At 37.2% G+C, this 25,573-nt stretch overlaps 1 protein-coding gene across 1 annotated transcript in view; it reads right to left on the reverse strand.

Moving 5' to 3' along the window:
- Positions 1-25,573, reverse strand: part of SFMBT1 (Scm like with four mbt domains 1) — a 126,987-nt gene that overhangs the window by 38,130 nt on the left and 63,284 nt on the right. Inside the window, exons 2-3 of the mRNA XM_024746267.1 lie at positions 18,935-19,089; positions 9,699-9,793 (exon numbers count right to left, since the gene is read on the reverse strand). Of these exons, the coding sequence (XP_024602035.1) occupies positions 9,699-9,793; positions 18,935-18,962 (123 nt within the window). The 5' untranslated portion in view covers positions 18,963-19,089. The remainder of the gene's footprint in view (positions 1-9,698; positions 9,794-18,934; positions 19,090-25,573) is intronic.

A 25,573-nucleotide genomic window follows, 5' to 3' on the forward strand; every position in this document is an offset into this window, starting at 1 on the left:
AAAGTAACTGGTATATGATATGCGCTTCAAAAGTATCCAGGCCATGAAAGACAGAGAGAGAATGAGGAACTGTCCCACGCTGGAGGAGACGATGGAGACATGACAACTAAGCGCAATGTGGCCATGATAACCACTAGAAAATGAGGGGGCTCCTGGAAAGGAGAGGCCAGAGAGGGAAAGTCCGCATTCTGTGTAAAATTCCTCCCCATTCTAATCACTAACCTGCTGTACTTCTGAAAGGTAATCACTATCCTGAATTATAACACTACAGTTTAACACTGCCTGTGTTACAGGACTATGTTAGCAAAATTATGCAGTATGAATGTATTTCTGTGTGGCGCTTCTCTTGTCCAACATTGCTTATGAGATTCATTTGTGCTGTTGCATGTAACAGTACTTTATGTCTTCCCCTTCCTGTATAGTATTCCATTATACAAATATGCCATAATTTATCCATTCTAATGCTCCTCATAGTAGGCACTCTGAGTAGGTCACAGTTTTGGAAGACTACTGATAATATTCTCATAATTATATGAATAGTTTTGTATGTCATTTGATGCATACCTACATGGATTCCTATAATAAAAAGACTAATATTTTCCAAAGTGGCTACACCAATGTACTCTGCCAGTAGTATACAAGAAATCCTTCTGCCTTAACATTCTAACCAACATTACTGTATTTTCTACCTTTTTCATTTTAACCATTTTGAAACACGTATTATATTATCTCACTGTAACTTTAATTTGCATTTTCTGATTATTAATAGAGTTGAGAACCTTTTTATTTATTAGCCATTTAGATTTCTTCTTCCGGGGAATGCCTAAATTTCTTGCCAATTTTTAATTGAGTCAATATTCTGGATACAGTTTGTCAATTACTTGTATTACAAATATCACTTTTTTGATGGTGTTGTTTGATAAACAGAAGTTATTAATTTTAATATACTCTGATTCATCAATATTTTTCCTTTAAAAAGTTAATGGTTTTTCTATATTTTTAAACAAACTTTTAAACAAACTATATTTTTAAACAAACTTTTTAAACAAAATAGGTCATAAGATATACTATTATATTATTTTCTAGAAGCCTTTTATATTGAGAACTAATATCCACCTTGAGTTAATCTCTGTGTGTGGTATTAGGTAGGGGTCAGGTTTTAATTGTTGGAATCCGTTTGTCAATTTCTACTTAAATTTTTTTTTGCTGTTTGACTTGGGTTACAGTCAATCTACAAATCTATATGGGGAGAACTGACATCTTTACAATAGTGAGTCTTGCAATAGATGAACAGGTATATTCCTTCATTTTAACTTATATAAATATTTGAAGTTTCTTTGCAAATATTTCTTACATTTTATTCCTAGCTATTTGATGTTTTTTATGTTATTGTAAATCACATCTTTCAGTTTCCATTTCTGTTTGTGGCTAGTATATAGAAATAAAAGGCTTTTTATACCGACCTTGTATCTAAAAATCTTGCTAAAATTACTCATTAATTCTAATAATATAGCTGTAAATTATTTTATTCATCTGCAAATAATGACTTTTTCCCTTCCTTCCTAATTCTTATACATTTTAATTGTTTTTCTTACCTTATTATATTGGCTAGATCCTCCAAAACAATATCAAACAGAAATCATGCTAACCAGCATGATTTTTGTCTTGTTCCATATTAAAAAGAAAGATGTATCATATTACCATTAATAAAGTTTGCTGTAGATTTTTTTATAGATACACTTCATCAAATTAAGGAAATTCCCATCTGTAGTTTGCTAAGAGTTTTATCATAAGTGGATGTGGAATTTTATCAATAATTTTTTTTATATATTGAGATGATAATGTGATTTTTCTCCTTTACTCTACTACTATGGTGAATTATGCTCATTGATTTTCAAATGTTAAGCCACTCAGGCTATCTTGTATTCCTGGAAAAAATAGACTTATTAATGTACTATCCTTTTTAAATATAGCTACATTTAGTTTGGTATTATTTTTTATGCTATTTATGCATTAGTCGTCATGAGTGACATGTCTCTTTAATTTTCCTTTCCTGAAATATTATTAGATTTGGTATCAAGATTGTGCTGATCTCTAAACAAACTGGTACCCTACAATCAATATGGGATAGAATGATCAGACAGAAAGGAAACAGAAGACTTGAACAAGAGTATAAACCAACTAGAACTAACAGACATATAGAGAACACTCCACTCAACAACAATACACATTCCTCTCAAATGTACATGGAACATTCTCCAGGACAGACCATAATTTTAGGGCAAAAACCAAATCATACAAAGTATCTTTTCTAATCACCATGAAATAAAACTGGAACTCAATAACAGAAGGAAAACTAGAAAATTCACAAATACGTGGATATGAAACACACTCTTTAATAGCCAATAGATCAAAGAAGAAATTACAAGGGAAATTAGAAAATACTTTGAGACAAATTATAACAAAAATACATCAAAATTTATGAGAGGCAGCAAAAGCAGCATTAAGCAGGAAATGTGTAGCTGTATGTGACTACACTAAAAAAGAAGGAAGATCTCAATCAACACCCTAACTTTACTTCCGAAGAAACTAGAAAAAGAAGAGCAAATTAAACCCAAAGCTAGCATAAGGAAGGAAATAATAAAGATTAGAGTAGTGATAAATAAAACAGAGAACAGAAAAACAATACAGGACTTCTGGGTTTCAATTTGACATGTAAGGATTTTTGCATGTTGGAACTCCTGTCCTAAGAAGAAAAAAAACCTCAACAAACTAAAAATCAACAACTCTTCTTAGATCCAGCAGAGAACTGAGGTCATAGGGCAAAACTGCTGTGCTCAAAATTGGAGACAGACAGATACAGAGAATTACAACATACTAGACAGAGCAGAAACCTCTGCAGGACTATAACCAGGGTAGGAAACCTCAAACTGTAATTAATGAATTGCTAGGGGCTCAGTATGGACAAGATTGAGAGGTAAAAACTCCATGGGGGCCCAGTCTCAGGGCAGCCCATGGACTTCTCTGAGTTTACCGCCCCCCCACCCGCCCAGGAGTCCTACCAGGTTTTCACAATAAAGATCAGAGAAAAATCTCCTAGTACTTCTGGCAGAGGGAAGAATAAAGTAGCATTGTGAAATACATCCAAAGCATTCTGCTCTTCTTAACAAGACTAACCCTCAAGAAAAACTATTTTACTAGGTCCTAATCAACTAGTTTTACCAAAACTTTTACCAGAGTTTTCCTGATCTAAGGTAAGGGAAACACCCAACTCCAGCCCCCTCTAGCCTCCAAAATAGGGGAAAGGATATGCACAACTCAGGTTCACTAAAACACTGAGACCAGTTCACAAGGCTAGAGAATGCTTTTGCTCTCCTCACACCTTACCACCATATCAAGAGGGCTCCTGTAAAACAGAGGAGACAAAATAAATGACACCAAAGTAAATTTTAGCCTCTGACACCTATAGCTACAACAAACGATAAAATCAACCTAACTTCTATCCAGGTAAACATAAAACACTAAAGACCTATTTATTTCTATTCCTTTTACTCAGTATATTATTATGTCCAGCTTTCAACAAAAACTTACAGAGCTACTAAAAGACAAAAAACACAGTGTGAAGAAACAGAGCAGACATTAGAACCAGGCTCAGATATGGCAGAGATGTAACATACCAGGAATTTAAAACAACTGATTAATATGATAAGGGCTCTAAATGAAAAGAGTAGACAGATGGGTGATGCAAGAAAAGAGAAACTCCGAGGAAAAATCAAAATGAAATGGCAGACACCAAAAACACTCTAACAAAAATGAAGAATTCCTTGATGGGCTCAACCACAAGACTGGGGTCAGCCAGGGAAAGAATCTGTCTAGAAAAAATGTCAATAGAAACTTTCAAAACTGAAAAGCAAAGAGAAAAAAGAATGAGAAAGTTGGAAAAGAATACCAAAGAACTGTGGGACAATTATAAAAAGTGTGACATAAGTGTACTATAAATATTGGAAGGAAAAGAGAGAAAGAATAGAAGAAATATTTGAAGCAATAATGATTGAGAATTTCCCAAAATTAATGATACCAAACCACAGATCCAAGAAGCCCAGAGAATACCAAGCAGTATAAATAACACAAAAAAATCTATACCTAGTCATAAGATACTCAAACTGGAGAAAAACAAAGACAAAGAAAAAAATCTTGAAAGACGACAGAGGAGAAAAAAATACCTTACCTATAGAGAAGCAAGGATAAAAATTACATCAGACTCCTCTTAAGAAAACACTCAAGTAAGAAAATAGTGGAGTGAAATATTTAAATTACGTAAAGAAAAAAGACACCAACTTAGAATTCTGCACTCAGCAAAATAAAAGACTTTTCTCAAACAAAAATTGAGAAACTTTGTTGCCAGTAATATTTCTTGCAAGAAATATTAAAATGAATTCTTCAGAGAATTCCCTGGCAGTCCAGTGGTTAGGACTCCACGCTTTCACTGCTGAGGGCCCAGGTTCAATCCCTGGTCAGGGAACTAAGATCCCGCAAGCCACACAGCGCGGCTGGGAAACTTCACTCATTCATTCCTCAGAAAGAAGGAAAATGATATATGTCAGAAACTAGATCTACATAAAGGAAGAGCAATAGAATAAATGAATAAATATATAATAAACATATAAAAGAATCAACGTAGATAAAATCTAATTTTTCTTATTCTTAATATATCTAACAGATAACTGTTCAAACTAATAACAGCAACAAATTATTTGGTGATTATAGCTTATGAGTAAGTGAAACGAATGATAACAATGTTATAAGGCCTGGGAGGGAGTAATTGGGAATACTCTGATATTAGCTACTGGAACTATCCATGAAATGGTATAGTGTTACTTGAAGGAGAACTTGGGTTAGTTGTAAATGTATATTGCAAAAACAAGGGCAACCACTAAAAAAGTTTTTAAAAGTATAATGATGTGCTAAGTGAAATAAGCCAACATAAAAGGACAAATATTGTATGATTTCACTTATGTGCAATAGGCAAATTCACAGAGACAGAAAGTATAATAGAGGTTACTAAGGGCTGGGGGAGGAGAGTGGGAGGAGCCACCCAGGCGAGAAACCCTGAATACGGGGTTTCTGTTGGAGATGATGAAAAAGTTGTGGAAATGGAGAATGTTAGTGGTTGTACAACACTGAGGAAGAAGTTAACTTTTTTAAAACCTTTAACACTGAAGTGTTTTCAATATGCATCTTTTAATTAATTGCAGTCTACTTACAAATAATACCATACCACTTCATGTGCTGCACAAAGATCCTACAACCATATACTCCCAAATCCTCCCTCTCATCCTTTGTGCTAGTATAGTTACATATGCTATAAACACACAATATACTGCTACCACTTTTTTGTTTGTTTCAAACTGGTATCTTTTAGAGACACTAAAAATAAGGAAAACAATGGACTTTATATCTAGCTACATCTATGCCATTTCTATTGTTCTTTATTTCTTTCTGTGGATCTAAGTTTCTGTCTTATTTCAAATTCCTTCTGCCTTAAGAACTTCCTAATACTTTTTTGTAGATAATGAAACCTCTTACTTTTTGTTTTCCTGAAAAGGTCTATATTTCTCCTCCACTTCTCGAAAAAATTTCTGCTGAGGGAAGAATTCTGGGTTGATAGGTTCATTTCTTTCAACACTTTAAAGATCTTACTCCACTGTGCTCTGGTTTGGATAGTTTCCCAAAAAAATTTCACTATAATTCTTATATTTGTTCCTCTATATGTAATGTGTCTTCTTTCCTCTGGCTGCCTTCAAGATTTTCTCTTTCCCTTTGCATTTCAGCAGTCTGAATATGATGTGTCTGGATGCATTTTATTGTTATTAATTATCCTGTTTTGCATTGCGTGAGCTTCTCTGATCTGTGGTGTAGTATCTTTGTTTTCCTTTGGAAAATTGTCTGCCGTTATCCCTTCAAACATCTCTTCCTCACCTCTGCTCTTTTCTCCTTCTGAGATTCCAATTACACACAAATTACACTCTTTTTTTTTAATATTGTCCACAGCTGTTGGGTGTTCTAGTCTGTTTTTTCCCCACTTTTTTCTCTTTATATTTCAGTCTGGGCAATTTCTACTGACTTACCTTCAAGTATACTGATTTCTTCCTCATCTGTGTCAAGTCAACTGATGAGCCTGTCAAAGGCACTCATCTGTTACCATGTTTTTCATTTCTACTAGATTCTTTCTAATAGTTTCCATCTCTGCTGAAATTCCTCTTCTGTTCATGCATGTTGTCCACCTATTCTGCTAGAGCCTCTAACGTATTAATCACAGTTATTTAAAATTCTCTGACAGTTTAAACATCTGGGTCATACAAGTCTGGTTCTATTGAATGCTTTGCCTCTTGACACTTTGCTGTTTTTCTCTTCCTTCTGTGTGTCTCTCATGATTTTTCGTTGAAAGCTAGACATCCTGGGTAGAACAGTCAAGACTGAGACACATAGTATTTACTCCCGGAAATGAGCATGTTTCTTCTTAGGTCTTAAGTTCAAGAGAGAAGGTTAAGTCAATCTAGTTAGGAGTAGAGCTGGGTTTGGGTTTTATTGTTGCTAACAGTTATTCACAGTGTACCATAGGCTTCAGATTCCATTAGCACTGTCTGGTATTTATGCTGTAGGCTCATTTGCTATACGGTTTTTTCCCTCAACATTAGCTTCTCCACCCTCACATTTAGATCTTCTCTTTGTGACTACACCTCTGTTGTAACTACACTTCTCTTTGTGACTGTCTCTCTCTCTCTCTCTCCACACTCTTGCCTCTCCCCCACAAAGAGACCTCTACTACCCACAATTTTCTAACTTGGTAGTGGGGGACAAGCATTCTCTGAGATTCAGCCTCAGTCTTGTGAGATTCTGTGTCCCTTGGTCTTGGGGGTGGAAACTTCTCAGTGATCCTAACCTTCCCCCAACTGTAGGGGACTTCTGATGCTCCAGCATGTATTCCTACCCCTCTCCTACCTACATCCCTTCCCCAATCAGTTTGATGCTTTTGTTCTTGAAGACCCAGGTAAAGCTTAGTGCCTTTCCCACAGTGGGGGTTCTTCTCTCCACCAGACATGCACCATGAGGAAGGCTTTTTCACTATCTTACACTTTTCCTCTTTGCAAACATGGTTTATCTCTAATTCCTTCTTCAGCCCTGTCTTCCCTCCTTCCTTCGTGCCAAACTTGGTTATGTAAAACTCCTGCCGGTGGCTTGGACATACATTACCATTGCTCTAGAGTTCTACCAGTTTTGCCCATGATCTGCTAGTCATAGCCATCCCTTCTCAACATCTTCCTATATCCATGCTTGATTTTTACTATATTTGGCAGCCCTTCACCATATACTGATTCAGGTTTATGGTTAGGCCAAGTCCTAATCCAGAGCAAAGTCCTAACTCTCTTCAATTTTATTAAGGCTCAGAGAGGAAGCTGCAGAAGAAAAGTGTGAAGCTAGCTGAGGCTGGTTCATGAGGTTGAAGGAAAAAGGACATTTCTATAACATAAAAGTGCAAGGTGGAGCAGCGAGTGCTGATGTAGAAGCTGCAGCAAGTTATCCAGAAGATCTAGCTAAGATAATGGATGGAGGTAGCTACACTAAACAACAGATTTTCAGTGTAGATGAAACAGCCTTATCTTGGAAGAAGATGGAAGAAAATGCCATCTAGGACTTCCATAGCTAGAGAAGTCAAAGCCTGGCTTCAAAGCTTCAAAGGACAAGCTGACTCTCTTGTTAGGGGCTAATGCAGATGGTGAGCTTAAGCTGAAGCCAGCGCTCATTTACCATGAAAAAATCCTAGGGCCTTTAAGAATTATACTAAATCTAACCTGCCTGTGCTCTATAAATGGGAAAACAAAGCCTGGATGACCGCACATCTGTTTACAACATGGTTTACTGCATATTTTAAGCCCACTGTTGAGACCTACTGCTCAGAAAAAGATTCCTTTCAAAATAGTACTGCTCACTGACAATGCATCTGGTTACCCAAGAGTTCTGATGGAAATGTACAAGATTAATAACGTTTTCACGCCTGCAAACACAACATCCATTCTGCAGCCTATGGATCAGGAAGTCATTTCAACTTTCAAGTCTGACTACTTAAAAAATACATTTCATGAAGCCGTAGCTGCTATAGAGATTCCTCTAATGAATCTAACAATTGAAAGCCTCCTGGAAAGGATTCACCATTCTAGATGCCTTTAATTACATTTGTGATCCATGGGAAGAGGTCAAAATGAACATTAACAGGTGTTTGGAAGAAGCTGATTCCAACCCTCACGGATGACTTTGAGGGGTTCAGGACTTCAGTGGAGAAAGTAACTGCCAATGGGGTGGAACAGCAAGAAAACTAGAAGTGATGCCTGAAAATGTGACTGAATTGGTGCAATCGCATGAGAAAACCTGAACAAACGAGGAGTTTCTTCTTCTTCTTCCTCTTTTTTTTTTTTTTTTTTTAATCTTTTGGCCACGTCGTATAGCATGTGGGATCTTAGTTCCCTGACCAGGGATCGAACCCATTCCCCCTGCATTGGCACTGTGGAATCCTAACCACTGGACCACCAGGGAAGTCCCAGGAGTTTCTTCTCATGGATGAGCTTTCTTGAGATGGAATCTACTCCTGGTGAAGATGCTGTGAAGATTGTTGAAATGACAACAAAAGATTTAGAATATTACATAAACTTAGTTGATAAAGCAGTGGCAGGGCTTGAGAATTGACTCCAATTTTGAAAGAACTTCTACTATGGGTAAAATGCTATCAAATAGCATTGCACCTACAGAGGAATCATTCGTAAAAGGAAGAGTCAATCCATGGGGCAAACTTCACTGTTGTCTTTTTTCAAGAAACTGCCACGGCCACCCCAACCCTTCAGCCACCACCACCCTGACCAGTCAGCAGTATCAACATTGAGGTAACACCCTCCACCAGCACAAAGACTACTCACTAAAGGCTCAGATGATGACTAGCACTCTTAAGCAATAATGTATTTTTAAATTAAGGTATGTACTTTTTTTTTATTTTTACGGTACGTAGGCCTCTCCCTGTTGGGGCCTCTCCCCTTGTGGAGCACAGGCTCCAGACGCGCAGGCTCAGCGGCCATGCATGTGGGATCTTCCTGGACCGGGGCATGAACCCGTGTCCCCTGCATCGGCAGGCGGACTCTCAACCACTGCGCCACCAGGGAAGCCCAAGGTATGTACTTTTTTTTAGACATAATGCTATTGCACACTTAACAGACTATAGTATAGTTTAAACATACTTTTATATGTACTGGGAAACCAAAAAATTCGTGTGACTGGCACTTTATTGCAATACTTGCCTTACTGTGGTGGTCTGGAACTGAACCCGCAACAGCTCCAAGGTCTGCCTGTACCAGACTATAAATCATTTTCTTCAACTGAAGAGGTTTTGGGGGTTTTTTTTGACAAAAATAAAGGAATATTCATGACTGGTCAAAAAAGACAGGTTGGCATCGAGTGGCAAAAAATACACAAAACCAAAAGGGTTTTAGAATATGTCAAGTTTTCTTAAAAGTGGCAACAGGGGGGAAAAAGAAAAAGCACTCAAATTCCCTCAAGTATTCTACCTTAAAATAACTCTAAACTCTCTACTGATGGTGCAGTGAGTCAAAGAAAAGAAATATAGTAAGTCAAGCAATATAGTCATCACTCACATGTTTAAAAGACCCATAGGGAACTGCTGTGGATCCTGTCTCTTCTAGATAGTCTTCCCAGTTTAATTCCACTTCTTCCACTCCAGATCCAGCATCTGGAATTAAAAACAACACAAAAACAGGTAAGACTCAATTTAAAAAAAACTTAAGGTATAAAAACATAAACTTAGTAAACCTAACTTACAAGTTAATTGACTTTTCACACAAAATAACTAAGTATTCTTTTTAAATAGCAGGTTCCCTTAGTGCACTGATTGTCAATGAATCTCAACACCATAGAGTGTGACATGCTGTCTCCTGCTGGGATCTATCTGGGATTCACCTAAATAGATCACATAAAGTTGGTGAGAGTATAACTACTATAAACCCTTTGGACTGTAATTTAGTATCTAATGCCAAATATCTGAGATCCTTAATAGGCATTTCAAACTTAAATTTTCAATCTGTTCTTCCTTAGTACTCACCAACTGAGTAAAGTTACCAATGGTTGATATTTTGACTCAATCCAAAAACTGTGGAGTTATCCTTACTTTCTTCCCTTTCTTTCACATCTCACATCCAATCCATCAGAAAATTCTGGGTACTACGTTTAAAAATATCCCAAATCTAATCACCTTCCACCATTTCTACTGCCATCTCTCTAAGTGCAAGGTCTAACTACAGTATCTTTCACCTTTTAATCACACAATAAAATCTAAAATTTGGGAGACTGCAAAGGCCCTATGTGATCTGACCCCTAGTTCCCGACCCTGACTCTGCATCCCCAACCAGCCTCTTGTTTGCTCACTGCACTCGAGGGACACTGAGTTTCTTGCCACTCCTCTCTAACCATGTTCTTTCCTCAAAGTCTCTGCGTTTGTTATTTCTTCCGCTTAGACTCATTCCCCTGTCACTGACAGCTTTACGTCATTCAAGCCTCTACTCAACACCTCTCCAGAAAAGCCTTCCACCAGAAAGGCCTTCCATCAGTGTGCATCTAAAGTAGAAACCTCCAGCCTCTGCTTTCATTATCTTCACGGCATTCATTCCTACCTACAAGCATACCATGTCTTTTTATCTTCCCCATTAGACAATAAACCCTGTGAAGACAGGAGCTTTGTTTTGGTCACTCCTACATCTCTGTCACAGCAGAGACTCAATACATTTTTGATGAGTGAGCAAAGATTCAAACACTCCATTGGAATCCAATAATCCCAATTCACATAACTCCCTAAGAGCAGGGTTTTGTTCACTGACTATCACCACTGCCCAAAACAATGCCTGTCACTAGGAAGTCTGTGATAAACAGCTGCTGAATGAGTATACCCTTGGGGAGCCTGTGCTTCACACAAACACAAGGAGGCAAATACAAGGATGCTCACCACAGCACTGTTTCTAACAGCAACAGACAGAAGCAATCAGTAGAAGAATAGATAAATTATGGCAATCCTACAACGGAGTACTACTACATATAGCAGCTGAAATAAATGAACTATACTGACATATATAAATCTCAAAAAAATGACATCAAGTAAAAATAGCAGGTGCAGAATGAAAAGCACAAGATACAATTTAGGCTTCAAAACAAAACTGCAATATAATGTTTATAAATACAGATCAATAACAGTATAAAAAAAGGATGGGAAGAATATACATCAACATTAACAGTGCTACCTTTGGGGAGGGAGGGAAGCAAAGAAGATTAGAAGGAAAGTACAAAAGAGCCTTAAACTGTATTATGTTTTATTTAAGAAAAGAAAAAACATATGAAAACATGTTCAACATCATTAGGGAAATGCATATCAAAACCACAGTGAGATACCACCTCACACTGTGAGAAACTGGAATCTTTGTGCACTGCTGGTCTCGGAATATAAAATGGTACAGCCACTGTGGAAAAATTTTTGGTGGTTTCTCAAAAAATTAAAAATATAATTACCATATGATCCAGCAATTCCACTTCTGGGTATATACCCAAAAGAACTGATAGCAGGGACTCAAACAGATATCTATACATGAATGTTTATAGCAGCAATATTCACAATAGCCAAAAGGCAGAAGTAACTGACTCAAGTGTCCATCAACAGATGAATGGATAAACAAAATGTGCTATATGCATGCAATGAAATATTATTTAGTCATAATAAGGAAGGAGGGGCTTCCCTGGTGGCACAGTGGTTAAGAATCCGCCTGCCAATGCAGGGGACACGGGTTCGAGCCCTGGTCTGGGAAGATCCCACATGCCGCGGAGCAACTAAGCCCGTACGCCACAACTACTGAGCCTGAGCTCTAGAGCCCGTGAGCCACTACGACTGAGCCCGCGTGCCACAACTACTGAAGCCTGCATGCCTAGAGCCCGTGCTCCGCAACAAGAGAAGCCACCGCAATGCGAAGCACGTGCACCGCAGCGAAGAGTAGCCCTTGCTCGCCACAACTAAAGAAAGCCCTCATGCAGCAATGAAGACCCAATGCAGCCAAAAATAAATAAATAAATTTATATATATATATATAAAAAAAGCACCACATCTCTGAAAAAAAGGAAGGAAATTCTGACACAGGCTACAGGCTACAATGTGGATGAACCATGAGAACATTACACTAAATGAAATAAGCCAGCCACAAAAGATCAAATATTCTATGATTCCACTTACTTGAGGTAGTTAGAGTAGTCAAATTCATAGAGACAGAAAGAAGAATGGTAGTTTCCAAGGACTGGGGGGAGAGGGGAATGGGGAGTTAGTGTTTAATGGGTACAGAGTTTCAGTATGGGAAGATGAAAAAGTTTTGGAGATGGACGGTGGTAACAGTTGCACAATGATGTGAATGTATGTAATGTAATGCCACTGAACAGTACACTTAAAAATGGCTGAAATGGTCAATTTTATGTTATGGATACTTTACCGCAATTTTGAAAATGAAAACAAATATTGGACAATGTTAATTTATTATTTATTAATTTTAAAATTCTGCATTGTAGGTACGTGGGTGTTTCCTATATTGTTTTCATTTCTATGTATTTGAAATTTTTCCCTAGAAATACAACAAACCAACAAAGACTTTATTGGGAGCATCCTGGAAGTATGAGCCAGTAGAAAATCAATTTCCATCACTAAAACACAACAAGGCTGGACATTCATATTCATGGTCCTTGGCAAGAACCCTAGTCCCTCAAATAGCATGCTGATTTAAAAATAAACAATAACAACAATAAAAGCAGTGAATGAAAGGACTAAAATCTCTCATTCATCAAAAACTACCTAAAAACTGAGAAGAAACTAGACTAATGATCTGATAGAAAAGTCAGCAAAACACATGAAAAGAATTTTTTTGTTTTATTTTTAATAAATTTATTTTAGGCTGCATCAGGTCTTCGTTGCTGTGCATGGGCTTTCTCTAGTTTCAGCAAGCAGGGGCTACGCTTTGTTGCAGTGCATGGGCTTCTCATTGTGGTGGCTTCTCTTGTTGCAGAGCACAGGCTCTAGGTGTGCAGCCTTCAGTAGTTGCGGCACGCAGGCTCAGTAGCTGTGGCGTGGGCTCTAGAGCGCAGATGCAGCAGTTGTGGCACATGGGCTTAGTTGCTCCGTGGCATATGGGATCTTCCCGGACCAGGGCCTGAACCTGTGTCCCCTGCATTGGCAGGCGGGTTCTTAACCACTGCGCCACCAGGGAAGTCCCGAGAATTTATTTTTTAAAAATGCAAATAGTCCTTAAACATATGGAAACGTGTGCAAATTTATTCATTTTTAAAAAATGCAAATGGAAACTACACTGAGATATCAGATGGAAAAAATTCCAAAGTCTGACAACACACTCCATGGTGAGGCAGGTAATTAAGCAGGTAAAGCATAACGACACAACCCCGGTGAAAGAACTTGGCAATATCTAGCAAAATTACATATGTATTTACCTTTTGATCCAGCAATCCCACTTCTAGGAATCTATCCCAAAGATATGTTGGCAAAAATACAAAAAGACATATGTACAAAGCTACTGATTGCGGTACTATATGTAATACCAAGACTGGAAACAACCCAAACGTCCATCAATAAGGAACAGGGTGAATAAAATACGGTATATACATCCAGTACTATACATCTGTAAAAAAGAATGAGAATAATTTCCATATACTGATGTGGAATAATCTTCAGTATACACTAAGTGAAACAGCAAAACACACAGCAGTTTTTATTGTAGCTCTAGTTTTTGTATAAGGTGAGAGAGAGATGAATATATATGTAAATGCTCACACATATCTTTTTACATTTTAAAACATGAAAAATAGAATAAAAAGTAATAAAACTTGTTATATATATGGAGAAGAATAAAAAGGATGAATACTATCAGGCTGAAAGTGGGAATGTTGTTATATCATTTTGACTTTGTAACTATGTATATACTTTACACGATTCAGAAACATTTAAATTAAAAATTCTAAAAACTGAAAATGAACTTAAATATGCCTAACTGTTGGTGTCAAAACCGCAAAGAAAACAGGATCCCTTTAAGTCATTAATAAAATACAGAATTTTGACTACAAACCCAAGTGGAATATATCTAAAGGCAAAAACATAAAGAAATCTTAAACTATACACTATTATTCTACTGATATTTGGAAGGTTGGTATTGTTATTGTGAAAAAATTATATGAATATTATAGGATAAAAACAAATAAGTGATGATACTAAAGACATTACAAAACAACACATTTCTAAAAGAAAAGAGACATGAATATAAAATCAAAGAAATAAAAACCCTGTAATTTTAAATTAAAATTGTAAATATCAGATGAAGCCATCTGATTTTCTTTTCTCTTCAAAAGACGTGTATTTCCTAGCCATCGCTATGGAGAAGACCTAGGAAGAAATGGCAATCTGCTATCAATGAGCACCCCAGCACCTGGATTGTAGACTGTAAATATCATATCCACTTAAAAAAAGAGAGCTCCTCAGAGAAATGGCAAATTGCAAGCTTGGGGCAGGAAATGTGCAAGAGGTACCTTGGAATCTTATTATACCAGAAAGCAAGGACTAGAACTATCAAAGATATACGACATCACATCCAAAGAACACAGGAACAAATCTGAAAGAACTCTCATTGGTCTAGAATGAGGCAATTTGATCATCAAATGAATGATGACAGCAATAAATTCAAATTCATATATAAAATATATATGTAATGTATATACGATATGAGTTAATAATAACACTTGAAAGAAAACAAATCAACTTCCTAAATAGCGGAGTGAGTACCTCAGTGAAACCACTCTTCCAGAAAAGCAGCAAAAATACTGGCTAAACAATGAAAATTGACCATTTCAAAGTTCTGAAATTAACTGAAGGCACAGAACAAACTGAAAAGCATCTATCAAGACAAGTTACAGAACCTCTGTTAGAATCGTGGGATTGTGGCTCTTTAAGTTGGAGCTATTCCCATCTTTCATTCCTCCCCAGCTCAAAACAGGAATTTTAGAACTGAAAATACAATAACCAAAACACAAAACAAAACAAACTCCTCTATAGATAAGCTCTACAGCAGAATGAGGAGGACAGGGAAAGAAACACCAAAATTAAAGAGCAATAGAAAACACCCAATTTCAACAATGGAGAGAAAAAAAAATGAAAAGCACCTCACAGAGCTATGCCACAATAGCAAGAGACCTAACAAAAGTGTCTTCAGAGTCCCAAAAGAAGACAAAGAGAACAGAGCAGAAGAAGTCCTAGAAGAAATAATGGCTGAAAAGGTTCCAAATTTGTCAAAAGACATAAGCCTATACTTTTAAGAAGGTGAGAAAACTCCCAACAAGATAAACCCAAGGAAATCTGTGCACAGATACACAGAGTCAAACTGCTGAAAACTAGAGACAAAAAATCCTCAAAGCAGCAAGAGAAACAATACCTCTTTTAAGGGGAGTGGCGGGAGACAGAATTCCCATGACAGCAAATTTTCATCAGAAAGGGAGGCCAGAAGGCACAATATTTTTCAGGAGATGAAGAAAAGAACTTTCAACTCAGAATTCTATATTTAGCAAAAATATCCTTTAATAATAAGTGGCAAAATTAAGATATTCTCAGATGAAGGGAAACTAATGAATTCTATCACCAAGAGACCTACCCTAACAAAATGGTTAAAGGAAGTTCTATAAACAGAAATGAAATGACAGAGAAGGAATCTTGGAAAATCAGGAAGGAATAAAGAACAATGAAAAGAGTAAAAATACTGGAAAACATACTACATTTTCCTTCTCCTCTTGAATTTTCTAAATTATATTTGACAGTTGAAGCAAAACTTTTAACAATATCTGATGTGGTTCTCAAAACATGTAGAAGGATATTTAAGACAAGTTTATTATAAATAAGAGTAGGAAAAGAGACATAAAAATAGGTAAAATTTTTACACTTCACTCAAATTAACAAAATGATAAAACCAGCAGAGTGTGGTAAGTTAAGTATATATATACCTAGAGCAACCACTAAAAAGCTATATAAAGAGATACACTCAAGAACACTGTATAGGCAAAACAAAATGAAATTCTAAAAACATGTTCAGGTAACCCACAGGAAGGCAGGAAAAGATAGGAACAAAAAAACAGAGAAAACAGGGCTTCCCTGGTGACGCAGTGGTTAAGAATCTGCCTGCTAATGCAGGGGAAGCAGGTTCAAGCCCTGGTCCGGGAAGATCCCACATGCCGTGGAGCAACTAAGCCCGTGCGCCACAACTGCTGAGCCTGTGGTCTAGAGCTCGCAAGCCACAACTACTGAACCCGCAAACCACAATTACTGAAGCCCGTGTGACTAGAGCCTGTGTTCCGCAACAAGAGAAGCCAGAGCAATGAGAAGCCCGTGCACTGCAACGAAGAGCAGCCCCCCGCTTGCAGCAACTAGAGAAAGCCTGTGTGCACCAACGTGCTAAAAGTAAATAAATAAATAAATAAATGTATTAAAAAAACAGAGAAAACAAATGGACAAAAATGGCAGACGGGGCTTCCCTGGTGGCGCAGCGGTTGAGAGTCCGCCTGCCGATGCGGGGGACACGGGTTTGTGCCCCGGTCTGGGAAGATCCCACATGCCGCGGAGCGGCTGTGCCCGTGAGCCATGGCCACTGAGCCTGCGCGTCCGGAGGCTGTGCTCCACAATGGGAGATGCCACAGCAGTGAGAAGCCCGCGTACCGGAAGAAAAAAAAAAAAAAGGCAGACGTGAGCCCTAACATATCAATAATTACATTAAGTGTAAATGATCTACACCAATTACAAGACTGAAAAAAAATTTTTTAATGACTACATGCTGTTACAAGAAACTTACTCCAAATATAACAATTTACACAGGTTGAAAGTGAAAGGATGAGAGACTTCCCTGGTGGTGCAGCGGTTAAGAATCCGCCTGCCAATGCAGGGAACACGGGTTCGATCCCTGGGCCAGGACGACCCCACATGCCGCGGAGCAACTAAGCCCGTGGGCCACAACTACTGAGCCTGCGCTCTAGAGCCCATGCACCACAACTACTGAGCCCACACACCGAAACTACTAAAGCCAGTCTGTGTGCTCTAGGGCCTGCATGTCGCAACTACCGAGCTGCGAGCTGCAACTACTGAAGCCCATGTGACTAGAGCCTGTGCTTCTCAACAAGAGAAGTCACAGCAATGAGAAGCCCACGCACCGCAACAAAGAGTAGCCCCTGCTTGCCACAACTAGAGAAAGCCCGCACGCAGCAACAAAGACCCAGTGCAGCCAAAAATAAATAAAATTAAAAAAAAAAAAAGAAAGTGAAAGGATGAAAAGGATATACCATGCAAACATTAATAAAAAGAAAGTAGGAATAGGTAAATCTGTAGAGGCAGAAAGTAGACATGGTTGCCAGAGGGTAGATTAAGCAAGAAATGACTGCTAATGGTTTCTTCTGAGGAGTGATGAAAATGTTCTGGAATTAGGTAGTAGTGTTGGTCACACAACTTTCTGAATATACTAAAAACTACTGAACTGTATACTCTCAAAGTGTAAATTTTATAGTATGTGAATTATATCTTTAAAAAAAGAAAAATATTTCAATAAAGATGTTTTTAGGAAACCTCAATAGTTAAAAAAATTATTAATTAAAAAGCAAACAAACCATATGATTAATAAATGAGCCAAAAATACGAAGACATGGTACTGAAGGGGATACAGGGATAGCAAGTAAGCACCTGTTCAACATCACCTGCATCACCTGCTCAACATCATTTGCATTCAGCCAATAGGGGAAAGAAAATTAAGACCAGGATGAGCTATCATTACACATCTATCAGCATGACTTAAATAAAAATAGTGACAATACCAAATGGCTGTGAGGATGTGAAGAAATCAGATCTCATATACTGCTGCTAAGAATGCATAATGGTACAGCCACTCTGGAAAGTAGCTGTGCTCCTCGGCATTTATCCCAGAAAAATGAAATTTTATGTATATGATTGTTTATAGCATCTTTATTCATAAAAACCAAAAACTAGAAGGAACCAAAATGTACTGCAACAGATGAACGGTTAACCAAACTGCATTATATCCACGGAATACTACCAAGCAATAAAAGGGAACAGACTACTGATACATTCAAGAATTTGGATGGATCTCAGGGGCATTATTTTGAGTGAAAAAAGTCCATCTCAAAAAGTCACATACTGTGTGGTTCTATTTATGTAACATTCTGGAAATGACAAAATTATAGAGATGAAGAACCGATTAATGGTTACCTGGGGTTAGGGAATATTGGGGAAGAGGAGTAGGTGTAACTATGAAGGGGCAGTACAAAGGAGCTCTGTGTGGTGATGGAATAGTTCTGTATCTTGACTGAGGTGGTGCTTACAGGAATCTACACGTGATAAAATGACAGAACTACATACATTTTATACATAGATCAATTTCCTAGCTTTTATATTGTACTATACTTAAATGAGATGTAACTTACAGTAGAAACCGAGTGAATGGTACATGAGAACTGTCAGTATTTTTGCAAGCTCCTATGAATTGATAATTACCTCAAAAGAAACTTTTTTTTTTTTAACGACGTCTGCTCATAAAAGTTACTTACTTTTTCAACAAACATGCTGAGTACACGCCCACCCCACCCCCCCTCAGTGCCAGGTTCTCTGCCAGGTACAAAGAAAGACAACTCATGTCTTCAAAGAGCTTCCCATTTAGTGGTAGAAAGATAAGCCATACAACATAACACAGGTAAGTAATGGAATTCTGCACTCTGAAGAATGGATTTTGCTCAGCAAAACCAATACCTGCATCAATCTGCTGCTCCCCGTTCATTTCCACAGCACATGGGTGATCTCCTCCCCACACAGAGGACAGGCCTTATAGTTATGCTACAATCTGAAGATTACTTGCAGTTCTCAAGCATCTGTTCAATGGGCATCCAAGGGTCCAAACGAAAGTGCTGAAAAATCAAAAAGAACACATTAACAGGCTGCAGCCCAGTGTTTATTCAGTCATAAGACATGATACTCTGGTGGGCTGAAAGGGCAGATAAAACAAAAATACACTGGCAGAATAGATGGAATTAGAGAAAAAAAATTTGACACCTTTTCTAATTTTGAAGACTGTGTGTGTGTGTGTGTAGAGAGAGAGAAAAAGCTATCAAGATCTTGATATCTAAAAATCACAAAAAATCAACATATATATGAATCACTACCCCTTCAACTTAGATTGTAATACTGAGCACCACTATCCACAAAAACTCTAATTCCTAATGAAATCCTGGGGGGAAAAGTTAGCTTTCAATGCCCTGTCTTAACCAGTAAATAAGATTCAGGATATGACATATTATTTTATCTAGTTTTCCATTTCATTTACCTAGAATATTATGCGGAACCAAAAAGTATCAACTATATTTGTCTACAATTACACTTATAAAGAGAGCTCAATCCCTCCAAAATAACCTCTGAAACCATTTATTCTTTTTTAAAAAGGCTTTATTGGGATATAATTCACATGCCAAAATCTCCCATTTTAAGTGTACAATTCAATAATTTTCAGTAAATTTACAGTTGTATAACCATCACTATAATCCAATTTTAGAATATTTCCATCACCCTGGAAAGAAACTTCATTCCCCATTTGCAGTTCTCCATTCCATCCCTAGCCTCAGGCAACCACTAATCTGCTTTTGTCTCTAGAGATTTTGCCTCTTCTGGACATTTCACACAAATGAAATCATACAACATGTGGTCTTTTGCACCTGACTTCTTTCACTCAGCATGTTTTTGAGGCCCATCCATGCTGCAGCATGGATGAATCTATTTATTCTTGCTTTACATACATGTAAAACAATCTAAGATACTGCCTTTATATATGCCTAACAGATTAGAAAGAGTAAATGCAAGGGGGAATAGGAGCTGCTGCAGGAAGGCGTGATGTGAACTAACCTCAAGGGCAACAATGCAGAAAACTATATAAAGGTGGAATAGCAACTCAACAGCCACAGCTGCCTGGGTGATACCTACAAGAGCAAACAACTCTGAACCTCTCAAAAAGATTCTGATTCTGTATTAGATCCCCAGTAAAAGATTATCATAAAAATCTTTTAAACACTAAGAAAAAATTAGTTTAAATTTTAACATACTCTTTGAAAAGGTACAAGCTATCTCAAGTACAACAGTGTGAGCTGGGTGATAGGGATACCCAGATTCTAGTCCCAGCTCTACCCATAACTAAATGTGCAATCTTATACAGACTATATCATGTCCTTTTTTTTTTTGCGGTACGCAGGCCTCTCACTGTTGTGGTCTCTCCTGTTGCGGAGCACAGGCTCCAGACGTGCAGGCTCAGTGGCCACGGCTCACGGGCCTAGCCGCTCCACAGCATGTGGGATCTTCCCGGACCGGGGCAAGAACCCGTGTCCCCTGCATCGGCAGGCAGACTCTCAACCACTGCGCCACCAGGGAAGCCCTATTATGTCCATTTTTAAAATCTGTAAAATGAGTGTAACATTTTCAGATTTTAAAACTAAATTTCATATTAAGCATACAGAAAATCTTAATAACAGTTAAAATTATGGATATTCCATTTGAGGTAACTGCCAGTTATCCAAAATCTTTTCATACAACAACATAAGCACTGAAACTCACACTTTCGCAGATAGGAACAACTGAATAGAAACCTGGTAGTGAGGTTTAAAGCCTCTAAATAAGCTTTCTTCTCTCAGTTTACTTTCCTACCCCAAGCCCAAAACATTCAAACTGTACCATTCCACCTGCCAATTCATTCACTCCCCATATTTATTAAACACTAGCTCATTACCATCCACTATTCTAGGGAATAAGGGTAAAGCAATCAAGAGAGACTTGGTTCCCGCATTCATGATGATTATTTTCAACTGGTGTAAGACAATTTAAGCCAACAATTTAAAACAATTATTTAAAGTGCTATGAAGGAAAAGCAGCAGTAGGTGCTAAGATAGAACATAATGGCAGACCTAACCTAAACTAAGAGGTCACTGACAGCGTCCCTGGGGCGGGGAAAGGTATTTTAAGCTGACACTAAAGGGGAAACAGCAGTTAGGCAAAAAGGGCAGAAAGGAAAGAATAGTCCAGGAATAGGGAGCAGCACATACAAAGGCTCTAAGGTGGGGAGGAACTGAGAGCAGGCCACTGTGGCTGGAGCATGGGAACCAACCGGGTAAGTGGCACACAATGAAACTGGACAGGAAGAGTAGGAATAACGCAGTTGATACAAACTGGGGATTTACCATAAGCTGGGTACTGTCCAAAGCACTTAAACATATTAACCCATTTAATACTCTCAACAACTGGACAAGGTGACATCACTATCATGAGGAAACAGGCACAAAACAGGTACTACCTGCCAGTGTCCCACAGCTAGTTAAGTAGGAAAACCAGGTCTCAAACCTAGCAAAACGTCAACATTATATGTCCTCAAACGCCGTATTATAGTGCCTCTCAATGGGAAGTAACCGAGGGTTTTCTTAAGCAGAGAAAGGATCAAATCTGTGTTTTTAAAAACATCACTCTGGGAAAAAAAAAAAATTACTCTGGACCCAATCAGAGAAACCATAAAGGAGTGACAAAAAAACATAAAAGTATAAAATTTCTACATGGCAAAAGACACCGTAAATAAAATTCAAAGATAACAGAGTAGGTCTTAAAAGTTCTCATCACACACAAAAAATTTTTTCTAACTATGTATGGTGACAGATGTTAACTAGATTTATTGCAGTAATCTTCACAATGTATACAGATATCAAATCATTATGCTGTATGCCTTAAACTAATATAATGTTATATGTCAATTTTACTTCAATAAAAATAAATAAATAAGACAGTTGAGATGGGTGAAAATATTAACAACATGTAAGATAATGGATTAATTTCCATATACAAGCTCCCATAATTCAACAAGAAAAAAAGAAAAGAAAAATCGGTAAAATATGTAATTAATCCACACTAAAAATGAGAGTTAATACTTACAAAAATATGCTCAATCTCATTAGTAGTGAAATAATGAGACTTTTTAATCAAATACTATTTTTTTCACCTTTCCAACTGGTAAAATTTTTAAAACTGAAAATCTCCAGAGTTGGCAAGGAAGACAGACAAAGGGAGAGAGTATATATTGGTACTACCTTTTTGGAGAGGAATTTAATGATAAATAATTTAACATATAAAGATTTAAAAGACAAACTCTTTGAGCAATAATTCTACTGTTAAGAACCTTTCACACAACACAATATGTGGAATCTAAAAAAGTGATACAAATGAACTTATTTACAAAACAGAAACAGACTCACAGACATAGAAAACAAACTTACGGTTACCAAAGGGTAATGGCAGGGGAGGGATAAATTAGGAGTTTGGGAATAACAGATACACACTATATATAAAATAGATAAACAGCAAGGACCTACTGTAGAGCACAGGGAACTATATTCAATATCTTGTAATAATCTATAATGGAAAAAAATCTGAAAAAGAATATATATATATATATATATATATATGTATGTATAACTTAATCACCTTGCTTTACACGTGAAACTAACACAACATTGTAAATCAACTATACTTCAATAAAAAATAAATTTAAAAAAAGCACTCTTGAACAACAACAAAAGAGCCTTTCACACAACACAAATGTGTGGAAGGCTACATAGCCAATGATGTTTGCTGCTGTATTATCTGTAACAGCCTATATGTCCTATATATGTCCATCATATATGTCCATCAAATGTGAATGAGATGGCTACAGACATGATACACCTACACTAGGAAATAATTTGTAATCATTAGAAGAATTCAAGTAGATCCATAAAAGCATATGGGAATGTCATCTATATTCTCAATGAAAAAAGCAAGTGAAGGACAATTATTATTTATATTAACTTTTCAAAATCCTGTGTCCATTGTTTACTTGGCTATGTGACTTTCAACAATCACCTTATTGGTGCCAATGACATCACTAATAAAATGGAGTGTAACAGTACTGTACCTACCCCACCAGACTGACAGGATAAGTAGGATAAACAATGAAGTGCATGTAGCATAGAGCTACATAGTAAATGCTGAGTTAATGTTAACTGTTAGGCAATATTGACAGATTCAAGTTCCTATGGCACTAACTTAGGGTCATTTCTACATATAGTCTTGAAACTTCATCATGGGTCTGATGTAACACAATTATCTGTTGGTTTACTAGGTTGTGAAGATGTCATCCACTGCTTACACTCATAAACTCTTGAAATACGTCAGCATATTTTGTGCAGAGAGCCACACAGTGCAATAATAATAATTATTATTATTAATAAATCTTCAAAGCCAAAAAGACATGAGTTGGGGGAAATGCAAGTCTTATGTAGCTGAAACTAAGAATGTAACTTTAAAAAAATTAAGTTATAATTAACACACATTATTACATAAGTTTCAGGTGTAGTGATTCAGTATTTTTTTTTAATTTTTTCTTTATTTATTTTTGGCTGCATTGGATCTTCGTTGCTGTGCGCGGGCTTCCTCTAGTTGCAGTGAGTGGGGGGCTACTCTTCGTTGCGGTGCGCGAGCTTCTCATTGCAATGGCTTCTCTTGTTGCGGAGCATGGGTTCTAGGCACGTGGGCTTCAGTAGTTGTGGCTCGCAGGCTCTAGAGCGCAGGCTCAGTAGTTGTGGCGCATGGGCTTAGTTGCTCCACGGTATGTGGAACCTTCCCGGACCAGGGCTCGAACCTGTCTCTCCTGCATTGGTAGGTGGATTATTAACCACTGCGCCACCAGGGAAGCCCCCAGTATTTTTATACATCACTCCAAGAAGACCATTTACCATCTGTCAACATACAAAGTTGTTAAAAAGGGCTGTGACATTTTTTTGATCTTACAGCAGCATCACTTAGATTTTAATAAATAATCAGTTCATTGTCTTAATAGGATCATGAGAAATAAACTGATGAAGCCTTTTGCTGTAGAACATCTGTCAGATCTTTCTCTTTATTGCTAGTCTGCTCTCTTTTTATGCAGTGAGGAAAAAAACAATAAAATATCGAGGAGCTTAAAATATAAAAATTTAATTCACTTTTCATTTATTTCCTATTCATGTTAAACTGTTTTACTGTCTTTATTTATCACTGATTTTGGTATTATAATTCCTCTTGTGGTGACCAGAATACATCAGAATTATTTATTTAAGTAAGTTCTCATGAACTAACTAACCTGGACGTTGTTCATCTTATTTAAGAATTCTTTCAGTGAACTAAACAGCAGCCTAGATATTTACAGGAGGTTCTAATAAAAGAGACTAAAGCCAGTATTTTAAAATAGGAAACACTTCTAAGAAACATAAATAACAATTTAAAAAAGCAAAGCTAATTGTACAAAACCAGCTTTGATGTCAAACACACACACACACAGGCACACAAAGAAAACAGAAACAAAACCCAGGTAGAATAAAACTGAATTCGCTATTTCATTTTTAGTGATATATCAATATAAAATAAAACCACCATGGAATACTTATACTTTAATAGATTTTTAAAAAGATCTAAAAGTCATCTGAACAACAAACAGTTACATGATGCTTCCCCTCCCATGCTATTTCAGTTTACCCATGCAGTCCACACTCTAAGCTTATACTACTCGGCTGCACGTTAATGCTCTTGATTTTCAAGGCTAAGATTAAACACTGAGTAAGAGTATTTATAATGTAGAAAAGTTACAATAATGCAAGAGAGATTTCTGTAGCATGAGTCCTCAGCCAAATGATTTAACATGTTGGATATAATTTTTAAAGCACTTAGGAAGAAGGACAGAAACTCAGTGTGACTATAAAGATATGACCTAGTATGTATGGTGGTTGCAAGAAAATGCTTTAATTCAGTAAATATTTACCAGACAGTTAAAAGGAATATTCCCACTAACTAACATGCTTGAATTTGCACTCCTCTCCCTCAACCGAACAAATGGAAGGTCAGTAATAATTTCAAGTATGTTGTAAATATGGTTAAGTGCAAACAATTCAGCAAATCAGATGCTCCATTTTGGGCAGATTTGCAAAGTTAACCCTGCCCTTGACGGTAAATGCTAGTGGTAGAGTCACTGTATTTTTTGTTCCCCAACAGGTGTTGATTTCAGTTGGCCTTTCACTCTCCACAAGGGTTAATCATCACTCCCTGACCTTGTGCACATCTTATTTGACAGGCTATCTAAATTAAATCTTATGCTTCCATCTGTCAAATGTCAATGTAACTTGATTATCATGGGTAGAAATTTTCAATTGTTTCATTAAGTTGTTTGTTGTTATTGTTTTTAACCCACTGCTACATGTTTAACTAGGGAGATAAAAAATAAGTCCGTTAAGTTGACACATCTTAGCCACTCAAATCATCTAAGTTAAATCTGACCCTAACTTAACTTTTTCATGATTA

The sequence above is a fragment of the Neophocaena asiaeorientalis genome, unplaced genomic scaffold (genome assembly GCF_003031525.2).
Source record: "Neophocaena asiaeorientalis asiaeorientalis breed wild unplaced genomic scaffold, Neophocaena_asiaeorientalis_V1.1 scaffold251, whole genome shotgun sequence".
Taxonomy (NCBI): Eukaryota; Metazoa; Chordata; class Mammalia; order Artiodactyla; family Phocoenidae; genus Neophocaena; species Neophocaena asiaeorientalis.